Source organism: Dermacentor albipictus, chromosome 1 (genome assembly GCF_038994185.2).
Source record: "Dermacentor albipictus isolate Rhodes 1998 colony chromosome 1, USDA_Dalb.pri_finalv2, whole genome shotgun sequence".
In the NCBI taxonomy this organism is placed as follows: domain Eukaryota; kingdom Metazoa; phylum Arthropoda; class Arachnida; order Ixodida; family Ixodidae; genus Dermacentor; species Dermacentor albipictus.
This window is the reverse complement of record NC_091821.1, coordinates 206,334,872-206,353,774: the sequence shown is the minus strand read 5'-3', so window position 1 is coordinate 206,353,774 and position 18,903 is coordinate 206,334,872. Positions and strand designations below refer to the sequence as shown.

At 41.9% G+C, this 18,903-nt stretch overlaps 1 protein-coding gene across 1 annotated transcript in view; it reads left to right on the top strand.

Moving 5' to 3' along the window:
• LOC135896739 (C-Maf-inducing protein-like) overlaps positions 1–14,620 on the top strand; it is a 60,919-nt gene extending 46,299 nt beyond the window's left edge. The window contains exons 13-16 of the mRNA XM_065425237.1: positions 3,292–3,438; positions 3,501–3,606; positions 10,167–10,237; positions 10,666–14,620. Of these exons, the coding sequence (XP_065281309.1) occupies positions 3,292–3,438; positions 3,501–3,606; positions 10,167–10,237; positions 10,666–10,719 (378 nt within the window). The 3' untranslated portion in view covers positions 10,720–14,620. The remainder of the gene's footprint in view (positions 1–3,291; positions 3,439–3,500; positions 3,607–10,166; positions 10,238–10,665) is intronic.
• The last annotated feature ends 4,283 nt before the right edge of the window (positions 14,621–18,903 follow it).

Below are 18,903 nucleotides of genomic sequence, written 5' to 3'. Positions count from 1 at the left end.
TAGATGAAAGAGTGGTGCTCTGTATACTGTGTGAGTTTAGTACTTCTGGTATGGAAACCTTGCATCAGCTGTACCTAAGCGTACATCAGCACTATCATTCACTTGGATACATTTTCTCTGCCACAACTCCCACAACACACACACACATCCCTTCTTAGTCATGAGATGCATGCTCTTTCACACTGTCTGCTTGCATATGGTAAACAGGGATAAGCGTGCAAGGTTTGTGGCTGCCTTTCTGGAGTTAGCAGTCCGGGTTCCTGATTTCATGAAAGTTCACTCTGGGTGTGTGGCGTATGCGTGAAGCCTTCCTTGCATATCTGTTCCCCACATAATGAATTGAATGAATTGATTTTTTTACAGTGAAGTTTTTTACCTCTAGCCCCCGTATGAATGAGCTGCACGAGTGCTCTCGTAGAGAAGGTATCTGGGCTGGCTAACGTCTGGGTAGTGAACAAAAATGCCTTGCGGCAAAGCCAACTTATCGCAAATGCCCTACAGAAAACGATTACAACTGTTGTTTTATCAAAACTATCACAAAGAATTATATGACAATTGGCCACTAAGATGACTCTATCATTACGCCGAGTTTCATTTACTTTTCATAAGGCAGTTCACAGTGAAGTAGTAAAGGTTGTGGAATTCCTGTCTACCATCAATACACGGGCATTTATGGGAGGGAAACGGAGAGCCCATGTTTGTCTGCTAAGATAAATGTCTGGTCCTTCCAGGTTTCATTAAGCTAATGAACTGAGAAGTATCTTAATCACCAGTTACAAACCAACATGTTTTGTTTTGTTTCGTGCACTCCTTTAGACTGCACCCCGGTCAATCGTGTTTTGTTTCGTGAACTCATTTGGTTTTGCTGTTCAACCATGTTCACACCATGGATTGGGGGAAATTTGGGAGCACAATGACAGCTTCACTGGCATTCTGCCTTCACAGAGTGGATTGGCGTCCAACTTTTTATATGTATTTGATTAATTTTTTTAGTTACGTTAACCTTTAGAGGTTCAATTTCTTTTTTTTTGCCAAATGTAACTCCCTGGTGTCAAATTTCTTTATTGCAGATTTAAACTCTTCGGATTGACCTGTTTCGAAACAAATTTACTGCAGTTTTTTTATAGTCACCATAAAGTGAAACAATATATATATATATATATATATATATATATATATATATATATATATATATATATATATATATATATATATATATATATATATATATATCTTTTCCATAGGTAAACATGCATTGTTTATTCATTAATACAGATGTGCTTCTATAAATACTTATAATAATAATAAAATGTGGATACACTGAAATAGATATAGTACTATTTGGATTTGGCACTTGTGTAGTAGTCTGCATCGGAGGAATCACCGCTCAACTCACTTGCTGCAGAGCAACCAGCAGCGCGCACGACCACAGTGTAATTGAACCATGCATGTAAATGCACACAAGAAAACTCTATGGTTGTGCGCCCGTCAGAAAAGCCAAACGAGTCAGAAACTTGCAGTAATCCTTCGTTACGTCACCAACGAGGGGCAATCAGTCTTTGCAAGCTGAGTTTCGAGAGAAGACTTGCAAGCATAGCAACATCATTTGTATATGGCGGCATCGCTCGTTATACCAGTGCCCGCCTGTGAACAGATGTAATCCCGCCCCTGTGAGGCGAGTGGGCATCTAGTGGTAACCCTTTGAGAGATTATAAACCAGATAGACATCAGGGTCTGTCCCAAGGCACTTGCATATTTTTAAATTTTGACACAAATTTAGCACGGGTATGCATGCACACACATACACACAGATGGACAGAGAGAGGGAAGGGAAAAGGGGCAACTGAGGGGAAAGCACAGGTAAAATTGTTTGAAATTTAGAAATGATAGGCTAAAGGGAAATTAGTGAATAAAAAAAAAAAACTTGCCACCGGTAGGAGCCGAACCCACTATCTCTGTATTATGAATGCATTGCACGTGTTACACCGGCGGCTCTTCCCACGTCCACATTCTTAGGTACGGTATTTATGTGTACAAGTTACAACCCCGGGAATATTAGCCAATGCTGCTCTAGGCCATGGCGGCGGATGTTGAACATCCTTTTGACAGATAGTGTCACGTAATAGTACATGAACTCTTTAGGAGCATGCAGTTGGCCAATAAACCCTCGTGTGCTTCCTCAAGGCATCGAACCTTCCATAGTTAAAACCCTCGCTATGCAATGAACGAGAAAAAGTTTAACTGAGGGGCTCGATTTTTGTTGGCCACAACCATATTGTTATGTAGGAAGATGCAGACGAGAATCTGTAGACAGGTATATTTACAAACAAATATGCCGTACTTGGCCAAGAGGAAACAGCCCATGCTAGCCTCTAAACGTCGTCATCTTCACTCTACTGGCCCCTTCGTCATCATAAATACTGGTCCATAGTAATATGAAGCCACTAGATGATAAATCCAAAGAAAGCATACAGGAAATTATTTAGTATTTAATTGAAGTATAAAAATGGCTAAGCTAAAATGAAAGTTCCCATTAGCTTGTCATTTCTGATGGCTTCCTATGGTCATGGATATATATATATATATATATATATATATATATATATATATATAATTATTATTATTATTATAATTCAAGGAAAAGTTCTGTAGGTCTGGTGCATAGGTAGTTGAATAAACGAGGAAGCACACTTAGGAAAATTGCATTTTTAATGTTTTAACATTAAAAGTTCGGGTCCAATCACTGATAAGCCACTTGTACAAACATATTACTGGAACTTCCTGTGACCTTTGCCGACAAGTGCCAGGTGTGTTATTGTAGTCCCAGTTTGATGTGGAGTCGGTTTAGATCCATCTGAAGGGGTCGTATGTCACTCAGAAGCCAAAAAATTGCTTTGTCAATGACAGCATAGCCTGTTGTTTTTGTAACATTGTGTGCATGGATCTTGTCCAATGAATTGGGGAAGGCACTGTACAAGTTTAGAATTTTCAGTCACTGTTATTATACAGTAGTACTCTAGACAAGATGGTGGTGCCGCAGGGATATCCAAGTACTCTAGCAGGTTCGAAAAATCGGTCTGCAACTATAAACACTTGACTTTCTCAAGCACTGTATCTTCATTTGTTACTGCACGAAATAGAGAAAAGTAAACACTTAAATTCCTAGATCACTTTGGCTTGACACTCGTATTCAGGACATGAGCCACAAATTAAATGAATATTGACTGTGATCAGGCAAACAGGTATTCTCATTTACTCACTGCTCTTGGAAACATCTGCTTACCATTTTAGGATGCTGACTTGGAGAAGTTGCTGAGCTGTGGATCATTTGGGAACCTGGAATGTTTATCACTGGCTTTTACCCAAGTGACCAGTGCTTGTGCTGAACACCTCATCAAGCTTCCTTCGTTACGCTATCTGAACTTGTGGTCAACACAGGTAAGCAAGCAACTTGTGCCCCATTCTATTACTAGTTGCTGATTCTGTCAAATCTCTTTCAGTTTGGTGACTCTGGGTTAAAACTAATCTCGGAGCACCTCCCAAGGCTTCAAGTGCTCAACTTGTGTGAAACTCCAGTCACTGACAAAGGGCTGTCATCCCTTGAATGTAAGCATTCTTTGTCTAACATCAGTGTAGTATTGCCTGTCTGAGCAATGTTAGTTTCACTGAGGTAATCATAGCTGTTTAATCTTTGCGACTTTCCATCACTGAGGTCAATAGCTTCACCAAGGTATCCTGAATGTCATCTAGGTGCCTTTTTAATCTCCTTAGGTACACAAGAAAATGTTTATCGAAATGTTATGTAAAGTTAGTTATTTTTTGTTAGTACCTTTCAAATAAGGATAACACCCTTAATATCCTGCTAGGTACCATGCACTAGGAAAACTGGTACATATGTCCATATTTAATGGTGCCAAATATCTTAATTGCACTTGTCCCCTGATTCCATTGTATAATTAAGAAAGACAAGCTTTTTATGCCATAAAGCATATGAAAAATTTTCAAATAATAGGTCAGTAATGTGGGGTTCTGGTAGCCCACAGGAGTACTGACCACCACGGGTTAAAGCTTAGCAAGCTTCAGAGCCGCATCAGCTGTAGCCTCGCGTAGTCTAGCACGCATGCCTAGACAGCAAAAGCGGGGCACCGAGTGCTGTGCACGCATGAGAACACAGTATTGCCCTAAGTTAGGAAACACTTTGTCTCCTGCGACACCCAGCACTACATTAACGCCTGAACCCGGGCCAGTGCAAGAATAAAAGGGGCTCCTGCGCCAAGGGCGAAAAATACAGAAATGGACGTCGCTAGCACATCACCTCGAGAGCATGGCTCCTCGTGACACACTGCTATTGAAAAGTGTCCCTGAGGCTATACTACTTGCTCTTGCGATAACCAATGGACCTACACCTGAGAACTAGCGGCGATCTACATCGGCTTGGGCCAACGTTACTAGATTGAGGCACTTTGGAAACTCTCCGGGCTTGCCACAGCAGTCAGGTTGTTGCCCAAAAAGTGCCGGCGATGCAATCGAGATGCACCCTGTTCACGTTACTTTTGCTCCATGTGTCATATGCTTCATTGTCTGTTGTTGCCAGAATTCAACTCACATTACCCAGTGCAGCCTTTTAAGAACACTTTCAGTTCTCCCAATTTGGTTAATGGTGCATTTTGCAAGAGGAATTTGTCACCCTGCCACAAGCACCATAACTTTCTCGCTCAAGGAGGACACACTTAAACTGTCATAGGGCAGGAGAAAGTCTCGACACGCTGTATAGGGCTAATGCTTACGAAGTGCTAACCAATCCTAGGGCTGCTTAGATACGGTGTTTATGCTTATCTAAAGAATAAAGGCTCATACAATATATTGCTGTTTCTTTTTTAATTACTGCTCGCATGCCTGCCTTTGCGATGAATAAATAATGAATTGTGCTTAAGAAGCAGGAAATTATTTATGTATTTATTTATTTATTTGTTTATTAAGAGCAGCAAGAGTTACAAATGACACTAGTTCAGTGCTAAAACGCCGCCACCAATTGCAGCTTTAATGCCGTGCAATTCCCTGCAATGCCTTCTTCAGTGCCTTTCATTATACCTATTTTTAAGGCGCCAAAAAACAACACGGAGCACACAAGAGAGGACAACGGGACAGAGCGCCTGTCCCGTTGTCCTCTCTTGTGTTCTGTGTGTTGTTTTTTGGCGCCTTAAAGATAGGTATCATGAATTAATACCAACTTGCCCATCAAGAAGTTCTTTCAATGCCTTGCACTGTGAAGGCTTGTGGAGTGCGGCATGCCCACAATGCTCCGCTTACCGATCGTCGCCATGGTGCACAGTTCAAATTTTATTTTGGATGTTCATGTAGATGCCACTATTTCCGATTACGGCACCTATGACGCTCCAAACATAGCCAAACATGACAAATGTGGTTGTCCTCACGAGCCGCAGTTAACTCAACAGTGGACTCATCGCGGCACCCTGCGGCAGCCGTGGTATCTGCACTACATAGCAGACTGCAAGCTACATGCAACAGCAGCATTTGCTGTGTGCACGACAGGGCTAGAGTGTGCGCTTGCACTCATAGCAATATACTTCTGCCTGGTTGTGCTACATGGTATGGAGCGGCTATGTCTTTCACTAGCTTGACCGACTGATAGTAGCCACATACAACTTGTGCATCTTGAAGCACTATCAAAAAGTCTGCCAAAGCTTCTAACCAGGAGCAGCCAGGCGTCAGAATGCGCTGGCAAGCATGCATATTGTCTGACCTTAAGTTTCGCGTGGTTCGAGGCTAGTTGAGTGTTCAAAGCTAGTCAAAATTAGCAAGACCTGATGGTTATGACACAGATAAGCAGGGTGGCCAAAGTTTAATTCCTATGTGGGCGACCACAGCCAAGCATAAGCAGACGATATTCAGCTTCTAACGGAAGTACAGAATTATTGTCGAATTCAAAAGCATATTTTCGCTTACTTCAGCCTGTTTACTAAACTGTGGCTGTAAATATACACAGTAGCAGTCACTAGAAGCACACTGATCCAAACACCTTTCTTGATTTATGTCAGCTATTGGCCAATAGCCACGTATGGGAATCTGCTATATTGTGAAATAAAGCGTCCAGAAGAGAGTGAGGAGCAAGCTTCTGTTGAAAAGAGTGTTTGAGAGAAAGGCGACTTCGCACTCTGCTTGTAAAATTGAGCGATGTGCACGACTGCAAAATTTGGCTGAGATGTTCACAGCAGCGTATGATATTTGCGGCCTGTGGTTTTTTTTCACCAAGCCCGAGGGGTGATTTATGGCCCCTTTAACTGTATATGTTATGTTTGTGCAAACAAACCTTATAAAACTTTGAGAAATGTAGAATGAGCGAGCAATATTCAAGAAGACAGGGAAAAACAAAAGCAGGTGTGCACAATTGTGTTAAAATGAAACAATTATTTTGGGCTGGCACGGCGCTCGGTGGCTGTAATGCTGTTCCAGGAGCTTTTTGTTTCTTACGCTATGACAAGCCTGGCCTGAAAGCTCGTATGAAAGCGTATGCAAACCATACCGCGTTGTCTGCTGCGAAAATGATCCATATGACCGGGTCACAAGTCGAAGCGAGTGCTGACCTCAGATGGGCAACAGGTTGGGGCCACCTTTTCGAGCGAGTTTTCCAACCGACCTCATCTTAGTAATGTTGGCTTGGGCCTTTGATGAGTGCGACTCGGCGTAGTAAGTATGACCACGCGTGTGCACTAGGCACCGCTCTTCGGCTTGGCGTTTGGAAAAGAAGCAACACAAGGTATGCGTCCGCTGTAGGTGCAAGACACTGCAGACGAGCTCAAGTCGATTGCCCAGACAGAGGAACTGGTGGAAGAGAGGGAAAATGTGTATGTACTGAGCGAGAGGTCTTCCCCGCGCTCGCTCTGCTGGTTGCGCCGCCACGGCCAGAAGTTCTAGTGCCAATGCCGCAAGCCGGTTTGTGGCAAAGCCCACCCCCGGCAACTATCACAAATGGAAAGGGAGAGGTGTATGGATGACGGAACTGGTGAATGCTCGCATAAAGGCATCGGGGTGCACCTCCATCCCCACAGTAGTAAATTGTGGGGCTTGTAATTTTCGATTCCATAGAATTTACGCAGTGTTTGTGTACACTGTCATTTGTTGGTGAGAAACTCGGGACTTTTTAGAGCCCATAGCTTGATCCTAACTGGACAAACTAGACATTATGACTTTTGTAGCACATATACAAAGCGATAGGCTGGATATTTGATGAATAGTTAGGAAAATGAACATTAGCCTAATATATATATAATGAGCAGTTGACTTTGGGCTCCAACACTTCTGAACTCGAATTTTTTCTGGTGTGTGAGTACATGCTGCACTGCAGAAAGTCTTTTTGCCAACTGCAGCAGAGCCATATCATACCTCACAGTGTTGCTAACATACACAATTTTCACTGTTTTATGTAATATCTTTTATGCTTATTGTGAATATTGCCTGCAGTGATACCTGTCTGGATTTTTTCTTTGGCTGCTTAGAATTCCATTATTGCAATGCCTATCCCAATTTCCACTCTTGTCATTTGGCTTTTCTTCAGAAAACCACCAGCTGAAGTAGGTGCTTGTTCCCTTTGGTTTAAGGGGGCTGAATTTTTTACTGTCGGAGTGCTCAGGATCATGTATGGATTACTTAATGAAGGGCTTGAATGAAAACCAAACATCGGTAGTGTGAACCAATGAGAATCTGAATAACAGACTACTAGAAGTGGAAATATTGCATTTTGCTATGAGCACTAATATGGAGCAATGGCTTACCAATGGAAGCTCGCATGCATGATGGGGATGTAGAAGTCCTGGCAAGCTATATGCAGTATATTTGCACCAAATACACTGATAGCAGTCATGCCCATAGTGGCAACTTTCGGTAAAAAGGGCTTGCCAGAAACTATAATAAGCACCAATGTTTGATGTCCTCCTCAGAATAACTGCCTGTAAAATAAAGGCCTTGAAATTGTAGCTAGTAGCACTGCCTCCTTGCAGCTGAAGTTGGTATGGCTATTGGCTCCATCAAGATTTCAGGTGGTACTACATATTTTTAAAAAAATTAGGTGGCCTTTTTTACTCTGATTTTGAGCAGATGCACTGTGTGCAGAGCAGATGCAGATGCACAGAGCATAGGAACCATGATGGGAAACTTTTGTCCTAATCATGTAGCCACTGTGTACAAGATAGTTTACTCACTTACCTTTAAAATAAGAGATTTTGGTTGGCACTTCAGTAAAACTTACGTTTAATGAGGTTTTATAGCTGTTGAAAAAAAATTCGCTAGATTGAAACTGTTGTTAAATTGGGGTTTTTCAAATGTTTAGATTCAATCTATGTAACCACATGAGCTAGAGAAACATAACCAAAGCAGCATTGCTGTAACTCAATGTGAGCATGTGGTGGTCACTGCTTGCGCTGCTGCAAGATATCCTGACCCTTAAAGTCCATTGACATAGTTAAAGCAAGCCATTGTAATACCAGACCATGTGGAGTGTCTTTTATGTGTGGAAAAACACTACATGCCAACATGCATTGCAGTGTTCATTGCAGAATGTGCCACGACTCACGGTGAGCACATAAAGGGTGTGGTAACCCTGTGGCAACCAGGCTAGGCGCATTTCATAAGAATAGCATGTGACAGATACAGAGCACTGTAGACAGGTGGCTAACTATATTTGTCCTTAGAACTTGTCAACTTGTTACTGTTCATGCCACATTTTAAAGTTATTAAGCTATCTTCACTTGTGATGCTGCACACAGAAGTCTGCGTAGACTGGCTGCAATGCATCCTTCATGTTTCTTGATATACTGACCAGATGGACTATCAATACTGCTGAGCCCTTGTTGAACAGTCTCCTTGCTAAGGTAGAAATAAATGGAGGTATGAAAAATGTGCTAGCCTGCTTGAAGACTTCACCATGCCAATGCCAACTTGTGTGAATTGCATACAAAAAGGCTCTCCATTTTTTGTTTACTGCAGGAAAGTGTGTCAGACAAACACAGCTAGACTCTGCTCTCACTGACCTTACAGAAGCTGACATCTGTTGCTTACATGTTTGAGATCAACATGAGCACGAGTGGGGTGCATTCAACATAAGTGTGAAAAATGTACCAGGCCAGACAGTGCAGTAATGCGTTTTGCTTGCCACTCTAGTGTTGAATTCCAATGGCGGAGTCGGAGCAGCCGACGGACTCCGCGAGCGAGCACTTGACTATGGCGTAGAGCAACGCCTCCAAATCCACGAGTGGAACACAACCTGTGCCGCCGGAGCAAGGCGGAAGCAGAACTTCTATTGCCGAGTTACCCAGGATACCTTGCGTGTTGTCATTTCCTCCCACTGTTGGCTCCCAGTACTGCAGCACCGGTCACTTGTTTCTTCAGCGCCGTTCACCTGTTGCTTTTTTAAAAATGCCGAATGGATATCTCGCCAAGCGTGCAGCAGCTTTTGCTTCCTCGCGAGTCGTGACCGGTGGCGCCTCCCAGCAGTCAAACGTGGTAAAGAAAATGCGTCACACAGACTTCCGGTCCACTCCGCCGATTTTGGCGGAGCATCTTTTTCTGCTCCACGGAGTGACTCCCGCTCTGAATCCACTCCGACTAGCTCATTGGAACACCTTACTCCCGCCCTCACTCTGTCATTGGAACAAACTTGCTCCGAAACGAGCAGAAAAACTTGCTCCGACTCCGCCATTGGAATTCAACATAGTGCATGTCATTCTCAGTCTAAAAAGCATGTGTGAAGGTAGAGTTAAAAACATCTTCGCACACTCTTCATACACAAAGGTAATTGAATTGAGTTTGCCTTTACTTGCTTTCATTAGGTGTCCGTCTGATATTTTCAGCTTGTTCACTATGCATTGACTCCGTAAGTCAGCCGTGAAAGATGTCTTGCTCTCTGCAAAGGCAGAAATTGTGTATAGTGTTATATTATGTATTGAGCAGAGTTTATTAGGGTTAGTAAGACTTCTGCTGGTAAATTGATCTTGTTTTTTATTATTTGCTAACTTATTTTTTGCTATTTTGCTAACAAAGGGCATTGTTGTCTTTACCGTTTGAATTATATTAAACTTTTCTATTTAGCTTGTAGAAATGTGGTAAAAAAAATTGCCTGTACTTATCTGTTATTCCACTCCTTCATGCAGCGATGAAAAGCTTGCGGAAGCTGAATTTGAACAGCACCAGTTTGTCAGCGCAAACGTTTGAGTGTCTAAAAGTAAGTGGAAATTCATTGGCTCTTGTGTAGATTTGTAGAAGAATGCAGCCATTACCATATACAGTAATGATGCTGATGGTCCTGCTCTCGTGCAGTGAATGTTCACTGTCGCTGTTCACACTTAAGGGAATTCTTCTGTCATTTGCCAAGTAATGGCTTGAAACCTTTTGAAAACATTGTGTCAGCATAACATGTGGATGACAGTTAGCACCAGGTAATACAGAAAAGCATAGAAGTTGACAGGAAAGGAAGCTCTTGCTATCACTGGGATCAGTCACTCAGTAGTAAGAATGATAAGGAATTAAGAACCCTTCTACCATGCTTGTCTTCTCTGTTTTGTGCACTCAGATGGTGCCACATTGGTGCATCTCAGTCCAGCCTCTGTTTGAACACAGTAAATGTTCTATACATGTTTTTGCATGTTTCAGGAGAAACTGCCTGCTCTACAGGAGTGTGACGTGCGGTATACGGATGCTTGGTGATCAGTGCCAGAAAAACGTTCATACCATGTTTGTTGGAGGGAGCCTAAGTTGTCTTTTGCCACCGTCCTGCCTGAAGTCCCCACTTGGTGTCTTCTGTGGTCATCGAACTTGTTCCTATACCTCGTATAATAGATATAATTTGCCCATTTGCTTATCCGTGTCCTTGAAGGCCAGAAACTTGGTTTGTGATGAGGCATTTGATGCAGATATCCCTCTGCTGTGTGACATTCCTTTGACCTTCTGCATTTGGTATAGGACTTTGACTGTTAGCATTCTGAGGTTGTATTTCTTTTTTCATGTCACATTTCCAGGGTTTTTGTATTGAATGTCTTTGGGAAAAAAAGACTTGCTTTATGTCTATTGAAGTCTTTATGTGCAATTATGTCACAAAATTAAACATGCCACAGAAAGCTGCCAATTCACTTGGGAACATGTTTTGGTGGTATGAACGCCTGAGTGTTAATTGTGCTAGTGTTATTTATTAATTTATTCCACCAATCAGGGTTTATAGAAGTCTGTTGCAGCCGTGCATTTATCTCTTTCGCATAATGTAATGAGCTGCTTGTTTCATTCTGCAGAGTGTTCTGCATGTACACATGGTGTGCTGTTGGTGATAATGGCATTCTTGTCTTGCCTCCCCGTGGTGCTTGTGTGTTTGCTTCCACTTATAAGCTGTTGTCTGTCTTCTCATGGGGATTGCATTATAACTGTGATTGAGCACCAGTTGCAGGTAACCTGCAACTCGTTCAAGGTGATCTACTAACCTGTACTTCCATGGCAGGGTTCATATTGGCTTGTCTGCCTTAAATTTTTAGGCATGCCAATAAACAGACAAGAGGCTGCTCTTTAAATGTCAAACAGTTCACTGTAAGCTCGGACAAATCGATGGAATACCTTTTTTCACATTATTTTACATAAACATTTTGGAGAAGGGCATTAATGCATTCTTTGTCATCATTGTTTCTTGTGATCCAACAGTTTGCCAAAACATGCCTGACTGTTTAGCATTATATTGGCAATGGAACATGTATCTCAGACATCATATAGCATTTTCACTGTATGTTGTTTGTAAATGTATGTATCAAATATGTTCAGGGATAGTATACCTTGTGTGTGTATGTGTGAATTTGTGTGTGCATGCGTGCGTGTGCATTGTGTGCCATGTGCAGCTGCAACAGGTTCAGTCTATTGGCCATGAGGGGCCAGGAAGTATAATTTTACGCTTAACTGCTCAGAGTGCTGTACTGTGTTGTATTGGTGGTTGTGTCTTGAGAATTACCAGACACTGTGTTAATTTATCAATAATACTATATCATATAGTTGCACTCGTAGCCTGTAAATGTAATTCTTGTATGCTAAGCTGCCTGTAGAACAAGGTGTAATTAGTGAGAATCTGCAGTTGATGTAGTATTGCCTCCCTATTATAATGCATCATTATTGAGCCATGAGGTGCTGCATGTGTCTAGATATAACACCAAGAGACCCTTAGCAAATTCCTGCAGCCTATGCTGCTGTGTCCTAAGTCCTTAGCCTGCTGTTGGGGCTCTACATGGTGCCGGGCTCCATGCTGGGCAGTGTGCTGGGCCTGTGCTCTCAGTCGTAACGAGCTTCTCTCATTCTGGACCCTTTTGAGTCACCTTTTTCACCCCCCTTTCCCACCCTGGTTAAGGTTGTGTCCTTATTCTCTGAGCTTGCATGGAACAACAGTGGTCAGATGAAACACAGGTGCCAGCCTGTGTTGTTCAAACAGTACAAAGTAGAGCATATATATATCGACTGTAAAAAGCTGCTTCAAGGGCCCATTTTCTGCGAACACTGAAATGTATGGGGAAGGCCTTCCTTTAGACAAATTAAAAAACACAGTACACTCTCTTTAAGATGAACATGAAGGGACCTTGGTAATTTACTTGTTTTATCAAAACTTCAGATTCACAGACGCTCACTGCATCTGCAGGAAATTAAGTGGATGTTTCCAAGAAATTCATCTTATCAGGAAGTTTGGCTTAACATAGTTCATCCTAAAGAGTGCCTACTGTAATTTGTTTCATAGTGGCATTTGGTTTTTGGAGCACCTCAACAGTGTAAGGTACAAAAGTTTTCTGGTCTTATAGGGTCTTGAGTATGACAAAAAACAGTAAAAGGTGTCTCTTTATTTGGTTGTCTTTTTTTTTTCTGTCTATCTTGCTTATGCCAAATCCTGGTAGAGCTGTGAAATGGTGTGGAGCAGTGAAATGGTGTGGAGCAGTGAAGGGCTGCTCTGGCGAGCCAGCCAACTAGGGCCCATTTAGTGCCAGAGAAAGTTGCCTGCCTGGCTCACTAGAATGTGGGCTTAGGAAAAAGAAAAAAAAAAAGGGAACGAGCAGCACACAGCATGAGCTTGTCTGCTGCAGTTGTGTCAAAAAAAATATATATATATATCTGCCTTAGCAAGCAACGTACAAACCATCTGTGTGTGCTTTCAGACTAGGTTTCTGTTGGCACAACACATTTACACTCTTTCATGTAAACCTGCTTACTTTTTCTTGGCCTCTGCAGTGTAGCATTTCCTCATGCAGCATAAATTTATGCGTAGCCTTTTCTTTTTTTCTTTTTTTTTATTATGCTGCTTTTCCGACCTTCTGGTATCAAGTTCAACACTTATCACCTGAACAGCACAAATCATGGGGGAAACCTGAACTCTTGAGTGCTAGCTCACTTGACACAAAGATATGTACAAATTACTACTTTCACTGATAAAGTTTATGAATTCAAAGTGTTGTCCATCTTGAAGGCTTAGCTTTTGATGTACAAATGTCTGCAGTATTCAGTATGTCAGTTTAGTGCTTGGTGGATTTGCTGCCATGTGTACTGTGACATTCGTGTTGCTTGTGTAAAACTTACCCCCCAGGCAAAAAAAAAGAAAAAAGGAGATCTGTGGAAACTTAGAGCTGCTTACTCCTATTATGATTGCAAGCCTTGAAATTTCAATTAATGATGATGGTTGATAGAACTGAAGGTATGTTCTGTTGCTTTGGTTGTCTTTGTGGCTTGTGCATATGCTGACAAGTTCAATTGGCTTGAATGATCCTTCACTGGCTCACAAACACGAACAAGAGACATGGTCCTTCACATTAACTCTTTGATTCATGGAAATATATTTTTGTGGTATGTATCGTGGTGAAAGATCACTATATATGGCGACTGTCTTCTTCCTGCCATCACATAGCTTGATGCTGCTCACTTGTGGGTGCCACCACATCACTTGCTTTTTGCCATGCTTCTATGCCAATACACATCACACAAACCATCAGGGCGGCATGGAATGCATGCTTGGCTTGTTTGCACTTGGATGGAAAAGGTCTCTGGCTAAAATTCTGCAGGTGGTCAGGAGATGCTGTGCATTCATTATAATCGTAATGCGGCTCACCATGCTTTTCAAAAAGTAGTAGTTGATCCACTGTTGATGCTGTCTTTGTAAGGAGTGTGATGTGGCAGTGTAATAGAGGGGAAAATGGCAAGCTTTTTCTAAATTACTTGGCAGGTTTTTTGCTGCCCTTTGGTGCATTGGATGTGTTGTGCACTGTCATGTGCAAGCATGGGAATGCATAAGACAAGTGTGTTGTGTACTCGCATTTAGACAACATACATACTGGTAACTTCGTTTGTGTGATTTAGTGTGGATATTTATATCTTTGAAAGAGAGCAAGTCTGACATACTCTGGACACTTTCATGTTCGCCACTTGCTGGGAGTAATGCTAAAATTGAATTTGAGAACATTGCATTTGACACTGTTCATAATACCACCTTTTATTCATTCAAATCCTTTTGTGTATGATCTCTGCTACATCTTGTTCTTGTATGTGCTTAATGTCTATTTCTTCAGTTTTTATTGCTGTATTAAATATAGATTATGTTTATGAATTGCTTGCTTTCATGTTCTCTTCACTTTTGTGCCAAAGAGCAAGACCTGGCTCCATGAACAGAGCCTACATTCAGGCATTCATATCATAACTTGCTTCATGCAAATTACATTGTACACCAAACTGATACCTTTTATCAGGGCGGTCAAGTACTATGGGGAGTTCAGCTGTACGTTCATGCTTCATAGTGTTTGATAGGACGCTTACTATGCCAAAATTATTTTTGTAGGTTTCTGCTGTCACAGCCAGCCTTAAATAGTTTTGTTTGAGACTTTTAACATAGTTAACATGTGCATCTCTGATGTAAATCTGTAATTCAATGCCTCTTTCCAGTCAGCTTACATGAGTTGGTGTTTTGCTGTGGGGTTCAATCTTATTTTGTCGGTCTGATTCGCCTTGCAATAATTTGGATGTAATTTGATTATATTGTTACTCATATGTAAGCAAGGTTAGTTTGTGATAAATTCAAGATACCAAGTGCTGCTGCTGTCTCTTAGTACCAGAATTGGTGGGTATTAACAATCACAGTCAGCATGTGGCCTCTGTGAACTCGGGACGGTAAATCTTGCCATCACAAACTTTTTTATTTGTTTTTGCTTTAAGTTGCATAGCCACAGCTTGTGGCCAACAATACTAGTGGCATGAGAGCAAAATGTGCAGCAATTTTTCCTTTCTGCATATCTACATACTGCCGGTAACATAAGTACAAGCATGCTTTCGAATAGGTACTATGCCATAATGGGACCTCAGTGCTTGGAAAACGATCCAACCCAAGAGCTATTACTATAGCTACACGCATCTATCTATTTATACTTTACTAGTTATGCACTGGCACTTCAATGTTGGCTTCCACCGCGAAGCACAAGACTGGATTTTGTGACTTAATTCGGAGAACATCAATTTATATTCGAACATGAATTGTCATTCTATGTGATATTTTATCATGCTGCTAGTTAAAATTTCATGCTACAATGTAACAGCCATAATACATATGCATCATTGGCTATAACCAGATAAGGCACACTACACTGATTGGCAGTACTTTACATTTTGTAGCTTTGATTTGCATCTTAATGGTGTTTCAATCACCAGCATGTGCCAACATAATTGTGTGCAACCTCACTATATTCTTTTTCTTAAAATCCTCCCAGCAGAGAATCTCGTGAAAACAAATTTGCCCCTGCTTCTGCCTTGCTCATTCTTTAAACACCTATTCATGATTGATTTAGCCAGTGCAAAAATCAAACATTACACAAAGAAGAAACGGGCACCACAAGGGCTGAACTACATGTGACATACTAACGTTTTGCTACATTAGGCTGGAGCCAGACCAAACAGTATTGTTTGCCATGCATGTGTCACTTGTCCTCTAAGATAAACATTTCTTTCTTGGTGATACCATAAAGGCAGTGCTAATACTGTTATCTCCTTCTTTTATGCCAAGTTCCTCAAAGACTTAAACTGATCTGTTGTTTAAACTTGCACTGGACACTTGCTATCAAAAAGCAGGCCATGCTATCTTCAACAGTGATCAGCTGTGCGTCCTGGCCCTGCTTTTGCTCAACATGTGTGTGGTGTTTTCTCAGCCTTGCATTTAGGTACCTTTCAGTCTGACCAACATAGCATCTACAGTCAAAATGCCTTTACAGTGAAGTGCTTCTGACCTCCAAAATCCTTTGTTATACAAGTCACTTCATTGTAAAGATCGCGTATCGTGCCACTCGCAGTGGAGCAGGCCGAACACGTACAACAGGAGAAAAAAATTATTTAACATGAATTCAAGAGATACTTAGCGAAATAAGTTGCTATTTCTTGTGCATGTTTCGTCTGGTGGAATGTGCGACTGCAGCGCTCCTCGTAGCAGTGAGGTTCATGACATTCTTTGCAATAAAACAGTCGCGGGATTGAATCCCGGACACGGCGGCCGCATTTCGATGGGGGCGAAACGCGAAAACACCCGTGTACTTGGATTTAGGTGCACGTTAAAGAACCCCAGGTGGTCGAAATTTCCGGAGTCCTCCACTACGGCATGCGTCATAATCAGAAAGTGGTTTTGGCACGTAAAACCCCATAATTTAATTTTTTACAATAAAACACATGAGCGACGCCAGGTAATTCTGCAGACCACTGAACGCAGCTATTGCATTCCTTGCCATGCAAATTCATTTGTTTACACTGCAGGCTATTTGTCACTGATGCCTTCATTTACATTTGCGTCCTTTCTGGCATAGAAGGCTTTGAAGACGATGGCAGTTGTCAGTTACAATAGAGGCCAAACTACATGTACGCTTGCTGGCGTGCAAGAGTTTGCGCCCACATGCCTTGTGTTTGTCAGCCCTTGCGAGCAGTGCTGGTTTCAACCTACAAAATGCACGCCAGCACGCGCCCATTTGGCTCAATATTTTTGCATTCGTAGGCATCGTATTTTTGTTTGGCAGCCAGAGCACCGATACTACGGAGAAGATATCTGCACTCGTGCCGCACTTTGATGCAAGCAATCGGTCCCTTACCATATGTGCATGCGCAGGCACACGAGTACACGCTTTTGTGCGCCAGCAAGTGTACATGTAGTTATGCCTTAACCTCATCAACTGCGATGTTCTTGTCAGCCGCCGCACCCACTGGTGTTGTAAAAATAGCATACGAGTTCGGCAATACAGCAGGATTGTAACACAACACTCACTGGCATTGGTGCACTCTTCAGGTGCATTGCTAGCACTGCGTTAGCGCAGAATGCAGCTGAGTGCTGTCTGCAAAGGGCAGTATGGCACCACTGTGTGGTATTCGTTGTAAAGCAACAAATCATTTGTTGGGGTGCCTAATACTGGTGTCACATGTACACTTCTGATAGTGATCAGGGCCGAGCCATATCTGATTTCTTGATGGCGACCAACAATGGTCGCTTCTACACTGTGCAATGATCCAGATCACATTATTATCTGCTGATCGTCAGCAACTCTCTGAACAGCATAATCTATTAGATGCAAATTTAGATTTGCAAAATATGGTTAAATTTTGGCAATATTTCAACTTTACAGCTTGTTACTGCTGGTAAAAGGTTTGTAAACAATTTTTTATTGAGCTGGCTTCACTTCTTGTTTTTAGCGTTTTCAGAATACTGTGCTAGAGGACGCAGACATCAGCCTGTGTTTGCGATCAAGGGGCCTGATCGCAATTTTCGGATTGCGATTGCAAATTACTGTTAAGCAACACCTGATTCAGATGAAGTTCGACCCAGATTGGCCCCAGTCGCGGTCAGAAGTGTACGTGTGACACCAGTATAAATTTTTTCACTGTACAAGCAAATTTATTGTAGTGTTCGTTGTAGAGGCGATCACAATGCACATAAAAGATATGAATTCGGCTAGGACATCACGAATTGTTCATTATATACGTCATTTCATTGTAGAGGCGTTTGTATATGACAGGCTGAGAGAACACCACGCACATGTAGAAGCAGCATCAGGGTTATTAGTTTAAATAAGAACAGAACAGATTCATCTTTGAGGCATTTAGTATCAAAAAGGAGGATAACATTAGCAATGCTCCTGTTGGTATAGCAAAGAAATGTATTATGTTCATTGGAGGATTAGTGGCATGCATGCATGGCAATAGGGCTGTTTAGTATAGTTTCTTCCTTTAGCAGACCCAGTGTTAAGGCAATGTCAATTGTAGTCCAGCACTTGTGGTGGCTGTTTTTTGTGTCCCATTTGATTTTACACTTGCTAACATGAACTGCAAATTCTGCAACTAGCTCATCCAGCAGGATTAGTTTGAAGCTCCTAACATATGCGTGCTGTGTAGAAAAAATTCCCATCCTTAGCCAGAGCATTTTCAAACACCCTGTGGTCAATTTTAGTATCAAATCCTGTGACAAACTCTATAAAGATATTCTGTGGTTGCTTTATAGCCAAGTTTGCAAAATGGACTTCATCATTGTTATGGGTGCAAGGGTATTCTGCACTGAAGTAAGAGAGACAAATCTTAATGGTGGTTTGCTAAGCTAGTTTGTGGGGCAGCAAACGACTATAGGGATGACTGAAGCAAAATAGACGGGCGCATACTAGTACCTCGTCTTTTGATGGGCCACAACTCTGGTAAGTAATAATGCACCAACTAGCCCAGCAACATGTTTTTTTTAATAACAGTACTTTATTTGGGGATGGGATAAGTGCAGTCGAGAACTGGGTGGTCTGATGAAGTTAAGAAATTTGCAGGCATAGGATTGTGTCAGCTGGCACGTTCTGGTCATCCTCACTTGAATTTAAACAGCCAACAGGAGAG